Below are 16,402 nucleotides of genomic sequence, written 5' to 3'. Positions count from 1 at the left end.
CTTGCATAATACACGGCGCTTCCTAACCTCACAACTTGCTCGATGATGTAGGAATTCTTCTTGTCGACGAGAATTATCCTCGGAATTATTACTGAGAGATATATTGCTTATTTATTACAAGGACAATAAAAAAAAAATTTTCGTTTTTCAAAAATAAGTTTGATATTTTGAATCATTAAAATTTTGTAATTAATTTTGACATGCAACTTTTATCTAAGAACTGAATAATTGTCGAAGAATAAAAGTATGTATCTTTAAAATGTTTTTTCTTTTTTTTTCATGTTTGTGTTTCTTTTTTATAAGGAATTAAAAAATAATAATTTTTATGTTATGGTAAATGAGCGATATTGTGTAATATTTTTATAATACTAATATATATATACATTAAAATTATGTTGACTATAATATATGTGGTAATTAAAAATAAAATTATAATCTCATTTTAAGTATGTAAATTATTTTGTAAATAATAATTTTAAAATATTTATTTTGTTTTATTATTCTAGGAACAAATCAAAAAGGAAGAGGAAATTGTGAAGAATATAAGAGGATATTTTCACGCAAAAGAGAGAGAGAGAGAGAGAGATGGCCAAGAAGACTCAGATGGTAATAATGTATCTTCTAAAATACTAAAAGATCACCATTCAGCATTGAAATTAAAATGTTGGATTCTGAGAGAAATTGATTTTTGAAAGTATTTAATAACAATGGCAGAAAATATAGAGGAAAATATTAATAAATCAGTGGAAAGCAACATGTCAGAAATTTCTATAGCAGACGACAGAATAGTTTCCTTCGATAAGGAAAATCATGAACAAATAAATATCGACGAACCATCTACTTCTAAAGAATCTTCAGACATTACTGCTGAAAAAGAGAAAATCGAAGATACGGATTTACATAATTCCGAACAGCAACAAAATACTTCTAAAACTGATTGCAATGGAGATTTGAAGGAGAAAACTAATCCCAAGAAGATTGAATCTGGGACTATTGAATCCGGGATTATTGAATCTGAGATTAAACCTTCCGAGACTAACAAATCTGAGACCAAAGATAGCAGTTTCAATGAATCTAGTTCTGCAGAAGCAAAGATAGATGACACCATTTTTGCTACCACTCTACAGAGTAGCTTAAATGAGATCATAAAAGTTGTTCATGGAGATTTGGCGATGGAGATACTCCGATGTTCTAATGATATTACGGAAAACAATGACGAAGAGAATAATGAAAAAGATCAACAAACGGTAAGGAAGGAAGATGACGTTTCGAAAGATGATACGACTGACAGTGCAAAGGAATGTACTGTTTTCCCGACCGCAGAGGACAAAAATGATTCGAGAGAGTCTTCGAACAAAACGGAAGAGAAATCAAACATCGGAATTGTTCATTCTCCGACCGCGTTTGGCGAACTTATTGAAGAACAGCTTGCTAGCGATTCTGCATTATCGACTGATCGCGCGGATCACATAGTAGAATGGGTCAAAAACTCGGTGGTAAACGCCAACAAGGAGGGTACTATTGTCGAAAAAAGTAAATTTAAGATATATGAAGAAAACACGACGAACGAGGCAGAGAAACGAAAGATGACTACTGTCACTCCACCTTTCATATCACCCAAAAAATCGTTGAAGATAGTAGTTAACAACATTATAAAGAAGAGTATTAAGTGGTGAGTAGCATATGTTTAATTAATTACTGATTACTAATCGCGTTAACCAAAAACCAAGAATAAAAGAGTAGAAGGTAACAAAATATTTCTCGACTAAAACATATCATCTTTAATAATTATTGTACTTCCAATTCCTTCTTATTTTTCAAGCTAAATAAAAATTAAATAATCGTTCTCTAAACCTTTCTCGTAAAAAAAGCGTTTCTTAATAAAATCTCTACTTCATAAAGAGATATCATATATATTTTCTTAATATTATTTGTACGATAAAATTCCTAAAACTTCAGAAGAATTCGATTACAAATGATTTTTTAAATTCATGTTTGATGTCAATTTTTTCGTTTCGAAACATTATGAGAATTCGCGCAATTTTGACACCATCGGGAACACGTTAATAATCGGTTGCGCTATAATTTTGTACATAAGATATTTTTGCAATATAGCGAATAATACTCCTTTTCCTTGTAATCGCTGTTTGATGGTGACTGAGATATTGGCGTTATCGGCTGATAAAGCCGGGATAAGTGGCGAGCCTACGAACGGACGCGCAAACGCACGTTAACTACGTCGAGAATCGGGGTAGAGAAAGAGAGGTGAGGTGAAGACGTTGTAGAAAAAAAGAAGCCGGAGGGAGCGAAATATTGACCGTGGAACGATAAGCAAACGGTGGTGTCGATAACAGGATGACTATTTCTGCAACGCGTCCTCTCCTTCAATCTCCGTTTATCTACAAGATAATGTGCGTAGTATATCCATTTTCCGTATTTCTGTCACAAATATCTTTTTCCACGTTCTTGTCTTTTATTTGTCATCTAAACCACATTAAGAGGAAATTATAGTTCAATTATATATTTTTCGTAACAAATAAGATTTATTAATTTATTATTATTATTTTTTTTTTTTAATTTTGGAGATTATTTGGAAGTACAAGTGTATTTAAAATTAGTTACGTCCGTTATTTTAATGGAATTGTTTCTTTCTTATCTTCCATTGTGTGTTTTAAATTTAAAACTGTGTTATAATTTGAAAAATTTAATTATATCAGAAATTATATCATAAATTTGGAAAATTCACTTATCTATCTTTCAAAGAAAAACTTTCATTCATTATATTATTTTTTTACTATTTTACTATTTTAGTAATATAATGTATATTTTAAAAAGATATCGTTCACTTTGTATTTTTGTTTTCCACTATTTTAATTATCGTAATTAATAAACGTTTAAGAAGAAAATTACAATAATTCTCTTGAAACAAAGGAATGATAATTCTGCTATAAATTTATACACCTAGAGAAAGGTTTTCTTCGATTCAAAGAAATATTTCTTTGCTATATGGTTGAAAAAAAATTTCTTTGATTTGAACATAATTTCTTTAAATCAAATAAGTTTTTTTTATTTGCTTTCAGAAAATAATATTCAAATCAAAGAAATTTTTTTCTTCAACCGTGTAGCAAAGAAACATTTCTTTAAATCGAAGAAACTTTCTGGATATAATACTTTTTATTAGTACCGTTGAGTTGTCCGTTGGAGAACATCTATTTTTGAACACAAATCGTGAAATGTGTTTTTCTCCTTAAAAAAATATGCACTTAGTGCCTGCAGAAGATATCATTCGAACAGACGGGAAAATAAGTAATTTTGTCAGTTACCGTAGTCACAGTATCAATGTTTCGATGACACGAAGGTTAAACAGCGACAATATGCTGTTGATGACGCCAAGCATAACCTTGCAGTTGAGCAGTACTGCATCTATGAAGATGTTATCGCTATCAAGACATTACCTCAATCTTTACGTTTACACATCGATACATTGACAAAAAATGTATAGCATTGCACCTGAGTTAAAAGCTTGTGCGTACGCAATAAACAACTTCCTGGATTAAATTTATCTGATCTCCTCTATAATTACACATTTTTGTTACTACATACATGTATCCACAATAATAAATAGAAATTCATTTCTAACATAAACTTGGTAGAATGAATGAGAATAAAAACTGAAAATAATTTTAGATTTTTATTAGTGTCTATTTTCAAAGCTATAAATTATTAATGCTTTACAAAAGCATAATCTTTAATAATCTTTATAAAAGTAAGATTCTACTTTTGCTCTAAAATGTTATATATTGTATCTTTTTTATATAGGTATTTTATAGTTTAGTTGTGTAATTTCTATTCCGGGGAAAACTCAACAGAATCCTCTACCCATAAATTCTTTTTCTTAGTACTTATGCATTATTTTAGAAAGTTTGAGAAAATCTCCTTTGTTCAACAAATACTTTATCATGTCTTTCAATGTTCAAATTCTTTTGCAAGCAATATTTCGTAATCAATGGCGCACAGTTTAACATTCAGATTAATATGTCAAATCTCTTGTTTTATGCAAAGAATTCGGATTTTGAATTTAAATTTCTACAAAACAATTTGAATCTGCTAAAGCAATAGCACAAAAGCGATAAAACATTACGATATTATTTTACGATTGTGTATCACACATGCTTGACTCATGATTATGCCAATTGGCACTGAGCTGTTCGAGGAACTGTCTTACAATTTAATTTAACAGACTCATTTTCTTATATATCAATATAAAAGACAACAATTCAGAACACCATGATTTATTGATAAAATTTTACTTTTGCCTTTTATCGTTTTATTATAAACATTTTGCTTTACTACTTCGCAGTGATTCACTGATTGGAATTTCGAAAGGTTCATAAAGCTATTTAGAAAGAACTATTTTATCTAAAGCGCGTTTCTATATTTATATATAAAACGCATTCTTCTGAAAACTGGTTTTTTTAAATATGCTTGCTATCTTCTTCTTGCTTCTCTTTCTTATCATATTAAAAACGTTTTATAAAATTTTTATATTGATGATATTTTATTAGCTTTATGGGTAACTGAGTACTGTTATCCAAGGTAGTTTCTAGAAGAGTCACCATGCGCGATTTATTTTTTGAACGATGGATCGACAAGCGTTTTTCCGAGTGCCTCTCGGAGTACCACCACGTAACCGAGACTTGAGATAATTATAATACGCGATCGACCAATATGTATATGCGCGCGCGTGTTTCACGGAGAAGGCTATCCAGTTTCCATGGTCCCAGGCCAAGGCTGGTCTCACCCTGCAGGCGGCGGCGGCAAAGGCAGCAGCAGCAACAGCAACAGCCAGCCGCCGCCGCCGGATGAAAGTAGAGCTGCTGCGACGACGCAAGAGGGGCGTTAATCCCCACGAACGGTACCATAGAAACGGTACCGCTAGGGTCGTTATGTGCAGTCACCGCTTACCGGAGACCAACCACTCCGGTACCGATTCGAAGGGCTCCATCTACGCAGCCCTTCGACTTCACAGCCCTATTCTATGCACGTCTTTCTATTTCTGCATTCGTCGATATTTAATATTTTCTCATGAACGTTTCTCAATAGCAACATCACACGCTTCATTAGCGAGAAAAGTATTTTATTAACTTAACTTGAGCTTAAGGGGATCCTAAAGTCGTTACTGATTAAATCAGATAATTTTTGTATAACAAATACTTTTTTCTCTTTCAAAATCCTTTTCCAGGATTAAAATATATGCATTAATATGTGTCTGTGAGGTGGAGTTTATGCTGAGAATTACGAAAAATTTTGAAATTGATAAATTTTTTACCATTTCTTAGTGTAACATGGCGTCTCAAGCTGTTAAGTCGTGACAACATTTGCTTGATACGAAAGTTTTGTATACTTATGAAATAGTAATCTCCACAGACACGTAGTTTGCAATGAATTAATAACGTCGAGTTCTTAGAATTAGACTTAGATGCTTTATGAATTTGTTATACGAAAATTGATACGAACGCGCGACTGCGTATATCATATTTGCGTGAGATATTCGTGTCGTGGTAGTATATGAAGATGAAAATATGTCGATTCGTTGGAAAAACGATGATCTCTGGTGACTTCGTCGGAGTTCAGGCTTTACTTTAGGATTTTCTTAAGAGATCTTAGATTAAAAGTGTACATATACAGGATGTTTCAGATCTAACACATCACGTGCCAATGGCAGATTCTCGAAGTTATTATTTTGAGATTAAATTCTAATACCAAAATATCGAGGCTATAATAGTTTTTATATTATAATCATTTAAAGCTATTAAAATTATACCATCTAAAACTTGCACTTCAGATATGACATAACGCAAAGCGTTGAAAGTAAAGGCTAAAAAATTAATATTTTTTATTAATATTGATATAAATATTACATAGGCAACAATAAAATTGCTGATATTTCTTTTCTTGATTCTCTTCTATTTATTATGTTAAAAAAATGTTTTGCCTGAACATTATAATACAAAAGAAAAGACTAGAATCCACAACGAATCCAACGACTCAACATTGTTCTTACTTAGGTTGAGTTTCTCGTGTTTAAATCCATATTTGACAGAACTTGCGGCAGGCGGTCGACCATCTAAAGACCTTGAAGAAAAAGGAAAAGTCTTTGTTCACAAGTTCCTCGGCAAGGAACCACAGTCACATGTTGGTGATGGGAATGATGACTATGTGTTTTCGTATAGCGTGCGTCCCCCTTTCATATGAACGCACGCACAACCGTATGCTTCTCTTTATATGTAGACGTTCAGAAGGGTGTGCGTAATGGTACCACTATGGCGGAATTCGGGGAGATAGATTTCTGCTTCGGACTCTTTTCTCCTGCTATGAGAAAAGTGTTTCTATCACCTTCAAGGTCATTTGACCTTACATTTTTCAACTGTGGTAGTCTGTCTACAGACTCGCTTTGTATAAAACTAATCAAAAATCGATTCTCTGCATAAAATAAATTTAAAAAATTGGACCTATTTTTCCGAATGTTATCATTATTTACGAAATATTGTCTGCGTGAAGATTTGAAAGATATGATAAAGTATTTGTTGAATAAAGTTTATTTTTACTTTTCTCAATATTTAAATTAAACGCATAGATATAAGAGAAAAAAGCGCTCCATTTACCATGCCGACTTCTAACGACTATTTTTTTTATTGTTATATTTATTGTTTGAATTAGTAGGCATTCTTTAGTATTATTTAAATTACTAGGAATCTTAGTGTCGAATTTGACATCTTTATTTCATTTTTATTGTTACAAAATTTATAAGTAGAATATTCTATTGGATTTTTCGAAATAGAAATTTTACTTTTAAGTGTAAAAATATTACCTATATGCAATATTGAAAGAAATAATATATAATTTTAAAGTATGAAATAGAATATCTGTCTTGCTTTTTGTAAATTGAATTTATCTGTAAGAATCGAAAATGGAAAATAGGTGAAATGAAAAGTTTTCAATTTTCCTTCTTGTTTCTATTAAGATTCTATCATATCTATTTGTAATGTTTCCAATATTGGACCAATTTGGAGCTATAGACTTCAAAAATTCTCTAAGAGAAGATAGATACAAAACCAATTAATTATTATTTCGTACAATCTTATACATTATTAAAAATTCTAATTTTATTTTCGCTTATTTTATAACATTATTGATCGATTTCAACAAAATAGATCCTATCGGCTATATTAAAATCAAGAAATTGATTCTCAGAAAATCAGACGCTAGGCTGTGATACAAGAATTTCTCTGTTTTGACTTTTGTCAGATTTTAAGCATTTATTTGATTTAGGATTCTTTGTATTATCAAGTTACGAAAAACGTCGTAAGTTCCAATCACGATTAATCGCGCGGAGAAAGCCCGAAGCCCGCTGTGCGGCAATGGAGCGTCTTCTTCGCCTTTCGAACTCTGGTATCCTGGTAACGCCGGAGAGTGACGTCATTCGGCGTGTATGATCCAGAGGCCCAGCGGCCGGTAACCGTCCATCGCGTACTGCCAAAGCCACCATCACCATCACCACCACTATCACCACCACTATCACCAACACCATCACCCACCGTCACGACCAGCATCGTCGCCACCCTCGTATCAACCCACCCTCTAGTCTCTCTTCTATCTCACTCTTGCTCGCCCCCTCCGGCAATCCCCTTCGCAATTTCGTCGCCCTCCGAACGGACTCTAACCCCTCTTGCGCCGCCGCAGCCGCCTATAACGAGAGCTGGATAGAGCAGGTTTCCCGAAGCAAACCGAGATCATGGCGAACGCATAAAATGCTATTTCGAGATTTTTGAGTTCTTCGTTTATCGACGCACCCAGTGTTGTGTCGACATCATTAATGCTATCTGTGACACATTGTTTAAACATGTGTTATTTATATCTTAACAAGTATAATTTTGTAATTTATTATCTTATATCTTTCTTTGAGATAAAACTTAAAAAGAAGAATCATTGTGTTTATCCAAGAAAGTTAATAATGAATATTACGATATTCTGCTTCTATTAAAAATTTTTTGTTTGACTTTTATCAACAAAATCGAATGCACTTTAGAAAGTTCAGAATCGTGACGAAATCGAATGTTCCTCAAATTGAAGGATTTATATCAATATTGTTTGCACAATTTCCTGTATTAGAACTTGATATATTTAATGCATTCACTACTGCATTTCATGCGTTCACGAAACAGAAAGGTACAGCCTCGTCTGTTACTCGTCAAACCCGAATGTGAAACCAGATCCTCTTCTTTATGATGCTCATTCTAAATAGATTTCATTAGGAATCCAGTAGAGTGTTCGCGGATTTTTCGAATGGTGTTTTATTATAGGAATCGAGAGAGAGAGAGAGAGAGAGAGAGAGAGAGAGAGAGAGAGAAGATCGTAAATTCATTCAATGCCGATGGATATGCCGTAAATGCAGCATAATTGGTATTTTATCATAATATTACATTTCGTTTCTTCTCCATGCATTTAAATCGCAATTTTGAATCTCCATTCATTATGCATTTTAAATGATACAAATATTAATAAATATTAATATAAATTACAATTTAAATTAAATTTTAATTTTGTGCCCTAACAGAAATAAAAAAATTGGTGTCGAATATTTATTTATTTTATTAATTATATGATTAGAGATTATGATTGAGCTTACACACAGAAAAATGCATACTGTACAACGAAAGCAATAATTACTTGTTGTTAAAAATATTTTAAAAGTTTTCATATTCGCAAATCTATTATAAGTTCATCATAAGCGTCAGATTTATTTTGCATCTTAGTAAGTTTAATATTTTAATATATTAATAAATTAAAACAAATCAATATTATTAAATTGAAGTAAATTCTATTTGCTTATAACATAAAGTCATTTTTTCATAAGATCAATTTTATAATATTTTTTAAAAGAAGATAAATTCTTGTTTTTCATACACACTGAAAGAAAAGATTGATTGCTGCAGCAAATTAGATGATAAATATGGCATAACATTTTAAAATTGGCTGCAGTAGCCAATTTTTGGTTGCGTTAACCTATCCGCAATGTTAGGACAAGATTTTGATTGGCTAACGCTACCAAAAATTGGCTGCTACAGCTAATTTTAAAATGCTATGCCATATTTAGTATTTAATTTGCTGCAGCAACCAATCTTTTCTTTCAATGCAATAATGAGTTTTTCTAAAATTTATAATAAATGTATTTTAAAATTATAATTAAGAAAATCTTCTTTGTTAAAGATAACCATTAGGGCGTTCACACCTTGACGGAAAAGCGCGTTTATACATTGACGGAAAAGCAGAAAGCGGAAAAGCAGTGGCCAATCAGAACTCGTAGTAACTAGTAGTAAGTAGCACAAAAAGCCGAAATTATTGACTACCAGCGTAAGTTCTGATTGGCTGCTGCTTTTTCGCTTTCTGTTTTTCCATCAAGGTGTGAACGCGCTCTTAAATCGTTACTTACAAAAAAGAAAATAAAGTGAGCAATCACTTTTCTTAGTAATAGAATGATATTTTTTCTGTGTGTGTGTGTATATAGTGCACATTTTATTGTGATACAGTAATACAAAGTAAAACTATAGCATGAGTCCTTATTTGTCGCCAATATTAAGGATCTTAGAGATCATTACGTGTTCTATCCCGTATCGCCGTGTAAATAATCCGGAGTGAAAGGCTTTCGAGAGCACACATATTGGTTGATGTACGAACAACTTACAAAAAGAATGTATTCTCACTATCGTTCGACTAAACCTAAGTCGCTAACAATAAGTGGATTTTTTTCCATCATATGAGCAACAGGTCGAGGTTAACGTCAATGCCGCGTCGTGTCGGCGACGCGACGTAGGCGGAAAATGTTTAATTCGAAACCAGTTTAAAAGGACTGAACGAATTGACTTATTTGACCTGAATCGTGAATGAGCGATCCTTACAGATATATTGACCAGATCGCAGAAGCGCAAGCCTGAAGAGATCGGCGCTTGTAGAAATCTTCTTTGGAGACTCGAGCGCGCGACTTGGCAGGTTTGGGCGCGAGGCAGACAGACAGAGTGGGCGCGCAGGCAAAGGGAGAGGGTGGCTTGGACTTTGGTCGGGGTGGTGGGTATTGATCCCGGCGAAGCGGTAGCAGCGGGGTAGCCGAGACCCCACCTCAAGAAGGGTGTCTCCCCTCTCCTCTCTTAACCGCGCGGTTCGTCTCTCTTCATCTATTTCTCTCTTTCGTGCTCTTTCGCCAATGACGATGAGAGGAAGAGCAGGCGAAAAGAGAAAGGGAGATAGGAGCAGAGGAACCACGTGAGTGGTATACTTGTCTCTCAAGAGAAAGAAAGATAAAGAGAGAGAGAGAAAGAGAGAGAAAGGGGTGAACCACCTAACGCATCCGTGTGTACCAAAGATATCATCCTTCTGTTCGTAATGAGCGGCCCAATAAAGCCTTCGAAAAAGCATTGGAACCTTTATGGAAGAGGTCTACGAATGCAAACCCATATTAGGGAAGCAAAAAATATTTTAGTTTTTTGGAAGAGAAGGGTAAATTTTTTCTAAATATTTTTTAAATTTATTACTTGATTTACAAGTGTTTTTATTTGAAATTATGTTTTATTGTCTTATCTATCACGTTTGTGAATCATCTCTGATGAAAAGACAATTTTCTTAGAAAAGAAATTTTTTTTGTGTTCAGTCCGTTTTTACATTAATTATCTGATATATAGAGAGCAAATGCTATATTTATATTAAATTGGTTTAATTTTTTTCTCTTTGTGTAAGATGAAGCATATTAAATTATTATATAAAAAAACATCTTGAATTTAAATTATGATTTTAATAATTATTTAATTCTTGAAATAGATTATACAATTATAAATATTTAAAAACGTTGTCTTTAGAACATTTTAAAAAGTCTTTCTTTGTTTTCTATATTATTTAAATAATTTTCAGATTTTTTAGATTTACAAATGCATGTCAGGTTTATTTTGTCATTTTTTATTATTTATAAATATTATACTTATTAACCGAATAGTTCATATATATTTTGACTCGCAAAATTGGTGACAATCAATATTTAACGAAAAATCTTCTTATAATTAGGATTCTTTTACTATTCATTGAGAAAAAGATTCAAATAAAACATAGTTTCTTTGAATAAATAAAAATATTTAGCTATTCTGCTATTTGTAAACCTTTGAAAATAAAGCTATCAAGAGACAGAACTTTTTAAAAATGGAAAATTTTTTACAGAAAAAGAGAGAAAAAATAAAATATAATTTATTTAATGCTCTTAAATGTATGTTTTTACAAATGCAAGTTACTGTGTAAGATAAAATGAAGTTATTCATTTGCAAATTGTTGGTAATATAAGTATTTGCATGTTAATAACATGTTACGAGTATATACGAGTATATGTTAGAAAAAATACATGGATATATCTGCGTAAATTGTAATTGTATAAGCATTAACACGCCAGCTAATTAAGACGGAAAAAAAAGTTGTTTTTAAATTATACATAATGAATAGAAACTTTTTTACAATGTTGTTACCAAAACAAAAAAAATTCTCTAACTTTTCCCTTAAGTTACTTTTTAAAAAATTTGTCTAACTATAAAGCCAAAAAGGAGCATTAAATAAAAACAAAAATAGAAATATTATAATGTTTTATTAATTGCATTAAAAATAAATAGAAAGTGACATAAATAAAATTTTTGTAGTATTTTTAAAAATATTTTTAAGACGAAAACTTTAATTTTGTATTTGTGAAAAGAGAGCTTTATCTTTCCATTTATCTCTTCGATATCTTAAATTCTGTGCGACAATTTTTAATTTATTTATTTTTAATTCTTTTATTTCATTAATTGGCCTTTTTTTTTTATTGATTCATATTGATCCTTTTTTATTCTTTTAAGGGGATCCTAAAATCGTCTATTTTACCGATTAAACGCAATAATTTTGTCAAAGATCAGAATTTTGTCAAAATATCATATATATTACTTTTACAGATTTGAAAATCCTTCAGAATTGAAGTGTATGCATTAATCCAAGTCTGAAGCATAAAATTTATGCCGAGAATGACAAAAATTTTTGAAATTGGGATCTTTATCATTTTTTAGTCCAGTATGACATCTAGTGCTATTAAGTCGTGACAATATTTGCTTGATATAAAAGCAACCTATACTTACGAAATTGGTCGCTACAGACTACTAGACACGAAGAACGAACATCTAGTTTATAGAATTATACTTAGGCATTTAATTCTGTACTATATGGTTTTATGTATATGTGTGCATAAAATATTGGTGTGGTAGTGGATATATAGATGACATTTGTATGTGTATAATATACTGTTAGAGTTCGATTTTCATTTTATTTTCTAAATTTCCTGAGTTTTCTTTTTCTTTTCTTTCAGTTTCTTTTTTTTTATATCTCTATACTAAAGAAAGAAAAAAAAGAAAAGAACTTTGAAAAAAAAATCAGAAAATCAGGAAATTTAGAATAATAAGATAAAAACTAAATTCCGACAGAAGGTGTGTATTACCGATTCAATACTGTTATTTATTATAAAATGAATATCAACAGATATTTTGTTTCCTCCTGTTTCTTTACAATTTCTCTTTCATCTTTTTTCCAATTTTTAGGGCAATAAATCTTATACAAAAAGAAAGCGGAAAAAAAAGGTCGGAAAAAAGGTTGAAAAAGAAAAAGTTGATCACATTAATTTTATTTCTTAAAAGAAATAATGATACTTTTCACAAAATGCATTTTGCGCTCGTAAAACGAAAAAAAAAGAATGCTAGTCAAATAATTGTTCTTGTAAAACTTATTCATATGGTGCAATGATGCAGATCGCATATTTTCACTGCAAGTGCACGAACTGTTATCGAAATAAATACGACATTAACTACAAGAATAATTTCTCGATTATGTGATAAAAATACGACACCACGCGCGCATTCAAGTTAAATACATATCGACAGAACTGTAGATGCGTAGCGCGAAATATTATAATTTCTGCATAATCGTTATATATAGTATAGTTAATCATCTTAACATATGAAACTATCATGCGAGCATCGTAGAAAGGATGAGAGGAGGATGCATTGCGTTGGTCGACGCTTCGACCCACGGTCGATCCTTTATTCCCCCTCGACGAGAGAGCATGTCTCATCTCTCTGCTTCGCCTTTCTCGTTGCTACCCGGGCGTCAACAAACGTGAATATTTGAGATACTATTTTTTTCTTGTCTCAATAAACTCGCATTTGCAAAAAAAATTAAATTTATAATCTTGCAATTTATTGAAAAATATGAGACGTAGAGACATTAGATGTCTATGTCCTCTTCTTGATTACTTGCAAAGATAGTTTGGTACAGATTAAATAAAATTAATTTCAATTTAAATTATTAAGTCTGACTCATCTGTTTGTAATTGTGTTTTGCTTCGCTAATCGTTGGAGTTTGCTCGAATAATAATTTATATAATGAATAAAGGTGAAATATTTGTTTTATGTATGAAAGTTATACGAAGAAAATGATGCGCATTAGGGAAAAAATTCCTTGAGATTGAGGCAATGCCTTGTTTATCTGCCTGCCTGCCTGTCTGCTTGCCCCTGCTGTGCAAGAATATCACTTCTCCTCTGTTTTCCGCGGAGGCTGAAACTCTTCTTCGACCTTCCCCACTTTGTCCTCATCCGCAGCTGCGCATCATCCTTCGTCGTTCTCCAGGCGCGCGTCTGGTGGCCACAGAGCCGACGACGCCGATTCTCTCCTGCGCCAGCTGTGCACCGCGGCGGTGGCGGTAGCGACGGTGGCAGCGGCGGCGAGCCGAGTCGAGCCGAAAGCAGCCACGGAAGGAGAGTGTCCGGGGTGTCGGCTATGAGAGAGAAGCAAATAAGAGCGAGCGAGAGAGAGAGAGAGAGAGAGAGAAAGCTGTCTTCTCTCTCTCTCTCTCTCTCTCTCTCTCTCCCTTTCTGTTTCTCTCTGACTGCATACCCCACAGCAGGAAAGGCCGTGAGGAGTGATGACGGGAACAAGGCGCAGGCCTCTGGATATTTGCGGAACCAGGTATCCGAAGGAACTCTAACGGCGCTGATTTGGTCCACTGGTATTCCCAGCAAGCAAATGACTCAAATTATTCGGATAACGTTTCGGGTACCATTCGGATGTCTATAGATACGAGGAAAGCTTCGGGTCTTATCTAGGCTCATGGTCATCTTAGATGCTTGAAATCGATATGTTACAAGATTAAACCATGAGATTTCGATGATCAGTAAAATATATGCTAGAAAAGTATGTTTTTTTTCTTTATAAATTGCAATAATATTAATCCAATTCTTTTAAATCAACTTCTGTTTCTCGAAGGAAGAATAATTTTTCTTGAAAAAGATTCTTGGAGCACTTATGAATAAATAATTCATGAGCATAATACGGATTAATGTCCGAGAGAAATATTCCGATTGAAGTACTCTTTGAAAAAACTTTACAGAAACTGCAGAAGCTCATGTCGAGACCCACGCGAACGAAGGAGAGAAGTTTACGTGCGAGAAAAGGCGAGAGGATAGAAGTGCCGGAATCAGTCTGTCCTTGTTTAAGTGAACTGCCAAGCAGGTCTTTTCTGCTGTTCAGGCTGCTCTCTTCTTCGCTTCTTTCGACGATTTTTCTTCGTTCTCGATTCTCGATCAGGAGACCCACGCGAGCGACTAAGAGTAGGAAGAGAGGAGAGGAAGAAGGCTAACAATGAGTCGCAAAAACACTCTTGACGGAGCCTCCACGAAGACTTCTCTAAATCGTTCTCTACTCGAAGTTGCACGAGAAAAACTGTAATATCAGTGCAATGTTTTTGGAAACATAAAATTTGAACACACGTTAATTGCACGTTAGACATATATTCGCTAATCGATAAACAATCTCAATTTTTAGAGCTATATTATAATTAAGTGGATACTTTTTAAGAATAATTGTTTAATTTTTTTTTATTGTGATTTAAACGATAAAAATGATAAAATTTTTGTTATAACTAATATTAATTAAAATTATTATTTTTAATAAAATAGTTTGAGTAATAAATTAAAAGTAAAAAATTGATGAAATTTAGAGACACCCCTTTTAAGTTTCCGTTCTTAAGACTTCCTCGTTTTATGCCTATCATAATTAGTTCCGCACGGACATTTCATTTATGATCGATTTCTTGATTGACCATACGAGAAAGTAATAGCACCAATAATTTGTTGGTCAATCAAGAATTAATCAATATCTTAAGATAATAACGGATACAGTAAACTCGTTTGAAGGGGGAGGGTCAATTTATTGTGCTATTTATCTTTTCGAGATGAACTACGAAAAAAATATAATTGATCAATTTTTTTCTTTAGTTACATAATCTACATACTGTGATCTAATTTTATAATTTCTTTTAATTAAAAATATCTAAACCATTTTTATTTGACATTTGTACATAACTCTTTGTTAATAGAATTTAAACAGGTCGTAATTTTATTTTTTGTGTAAGTCGTAATAAAGAATTCGCCAATATAACGCCATTTATTACGTTAATTTGCTTTAAAAGTAAAAAAAAATAAATAAATAGCATAAAGAGAAGAAAATGCAGATAAAAACTGGAACGTTATCCAATTAAAAAATCATCAATTTCATGAAATTAATAATTTGCTTAATGAAACAGATTCTATGTTGTCGTGATTATCCGGTATATTGATTGTCGATAGCTTTTTATATAATCAAATTTTTGTTTTTCTTTTTTTGTGCCGCGAAAAATATTATAGATTATAGATACTATAACCGATGACAATAGAACGATTTGCGATTTATGGATTCCATGCAAATTGTGAAAATCAACCTAATTCGGCGGGTTACTTTGGTGACGAGAGATTTTAATGCTATCGAAATAGATTCAGAAGGTCGTTCTTCGATATATCTCCTGAATTATTAAACTCCATATAATTTTTGTTATTACAAGACATTATCGAATTAAATATGAGATAAAAAGTCAAATTTTTATTAGGTGTACAATTTTGCTTCCGCCGTTTTTTTTCCGAAATTCGAGGCTTTATTGTAAAAAACTGGTTATACATTCAAAGTATTGTCCATCGCTGGCCACTACTTTCTCCCATCTTTCGGGTAGCGTACGAATCCCGCGTCGAAAAAACTGGTCATCTTTTGAAGCTATCCACGAATCGATCCAATTTTTTACTTCTTCATAAGACCGGAAATGCTGGTCAGCCAGGCCGTGTGCCATTGATCGAAACAAGTGATAGTCAGAGGGAGCAACGTCTGGAGAATACGGCGGGTGGGGTAGGACTTCCCATTTCAACGTTTCCAAGTATGTCTTGACCACTTTCGCAACATGGGGTCGAGCATTGTCATGCTGCAAAAT

At 32.7% G+C, this 16,402-nt stretch overlaps 1 protein-coding gene across 5 annotated transcripts in view; it reads left to right on the top strand.

Annotated features, from left to right (window-relative positions):
- Positions 1 to 16,402, top strand: part of LOC108689747 — a 49,314-nt gene that overhangs the window by 1,237 nt on the left and 31,675 nt on the right. For all 5 annotated transcript variants that reach the window (XM_018196671.1, XM_018196674.1, XM_018196672.1 and 2 more), the window contains exon 2: positions 507 to 1,672. In XM_018196671.1, coding sequence (XP_018052160.1) covers positions 708 to 1,672 — 965 coding nt within the window. In that variant the 5' untranslated portion in view covers positions 507 to 707. The remainder of the gene's footprint in view (positions 1 to 506; positions 1,673 to 16,402) is intronic.

Source organism: Atta colombica, unplaced genomic scaffold (genome assembly GCF_001594045.1).
Source record: "Atta colombica isolate Treedump-2 unplaced genomic scaffold, Acol1.0 scaffold275, whole genome shotgun sequence".
NCBI classification, from domain to species: Eukaryota; Metazoa; Arthropoda; class Insecta; order Hymenoptera; family Formicidae; genus Atta; species Atta colombica.
This window is presented reverse-complemented; position numbering and strand designations above follow the sequence as displayed.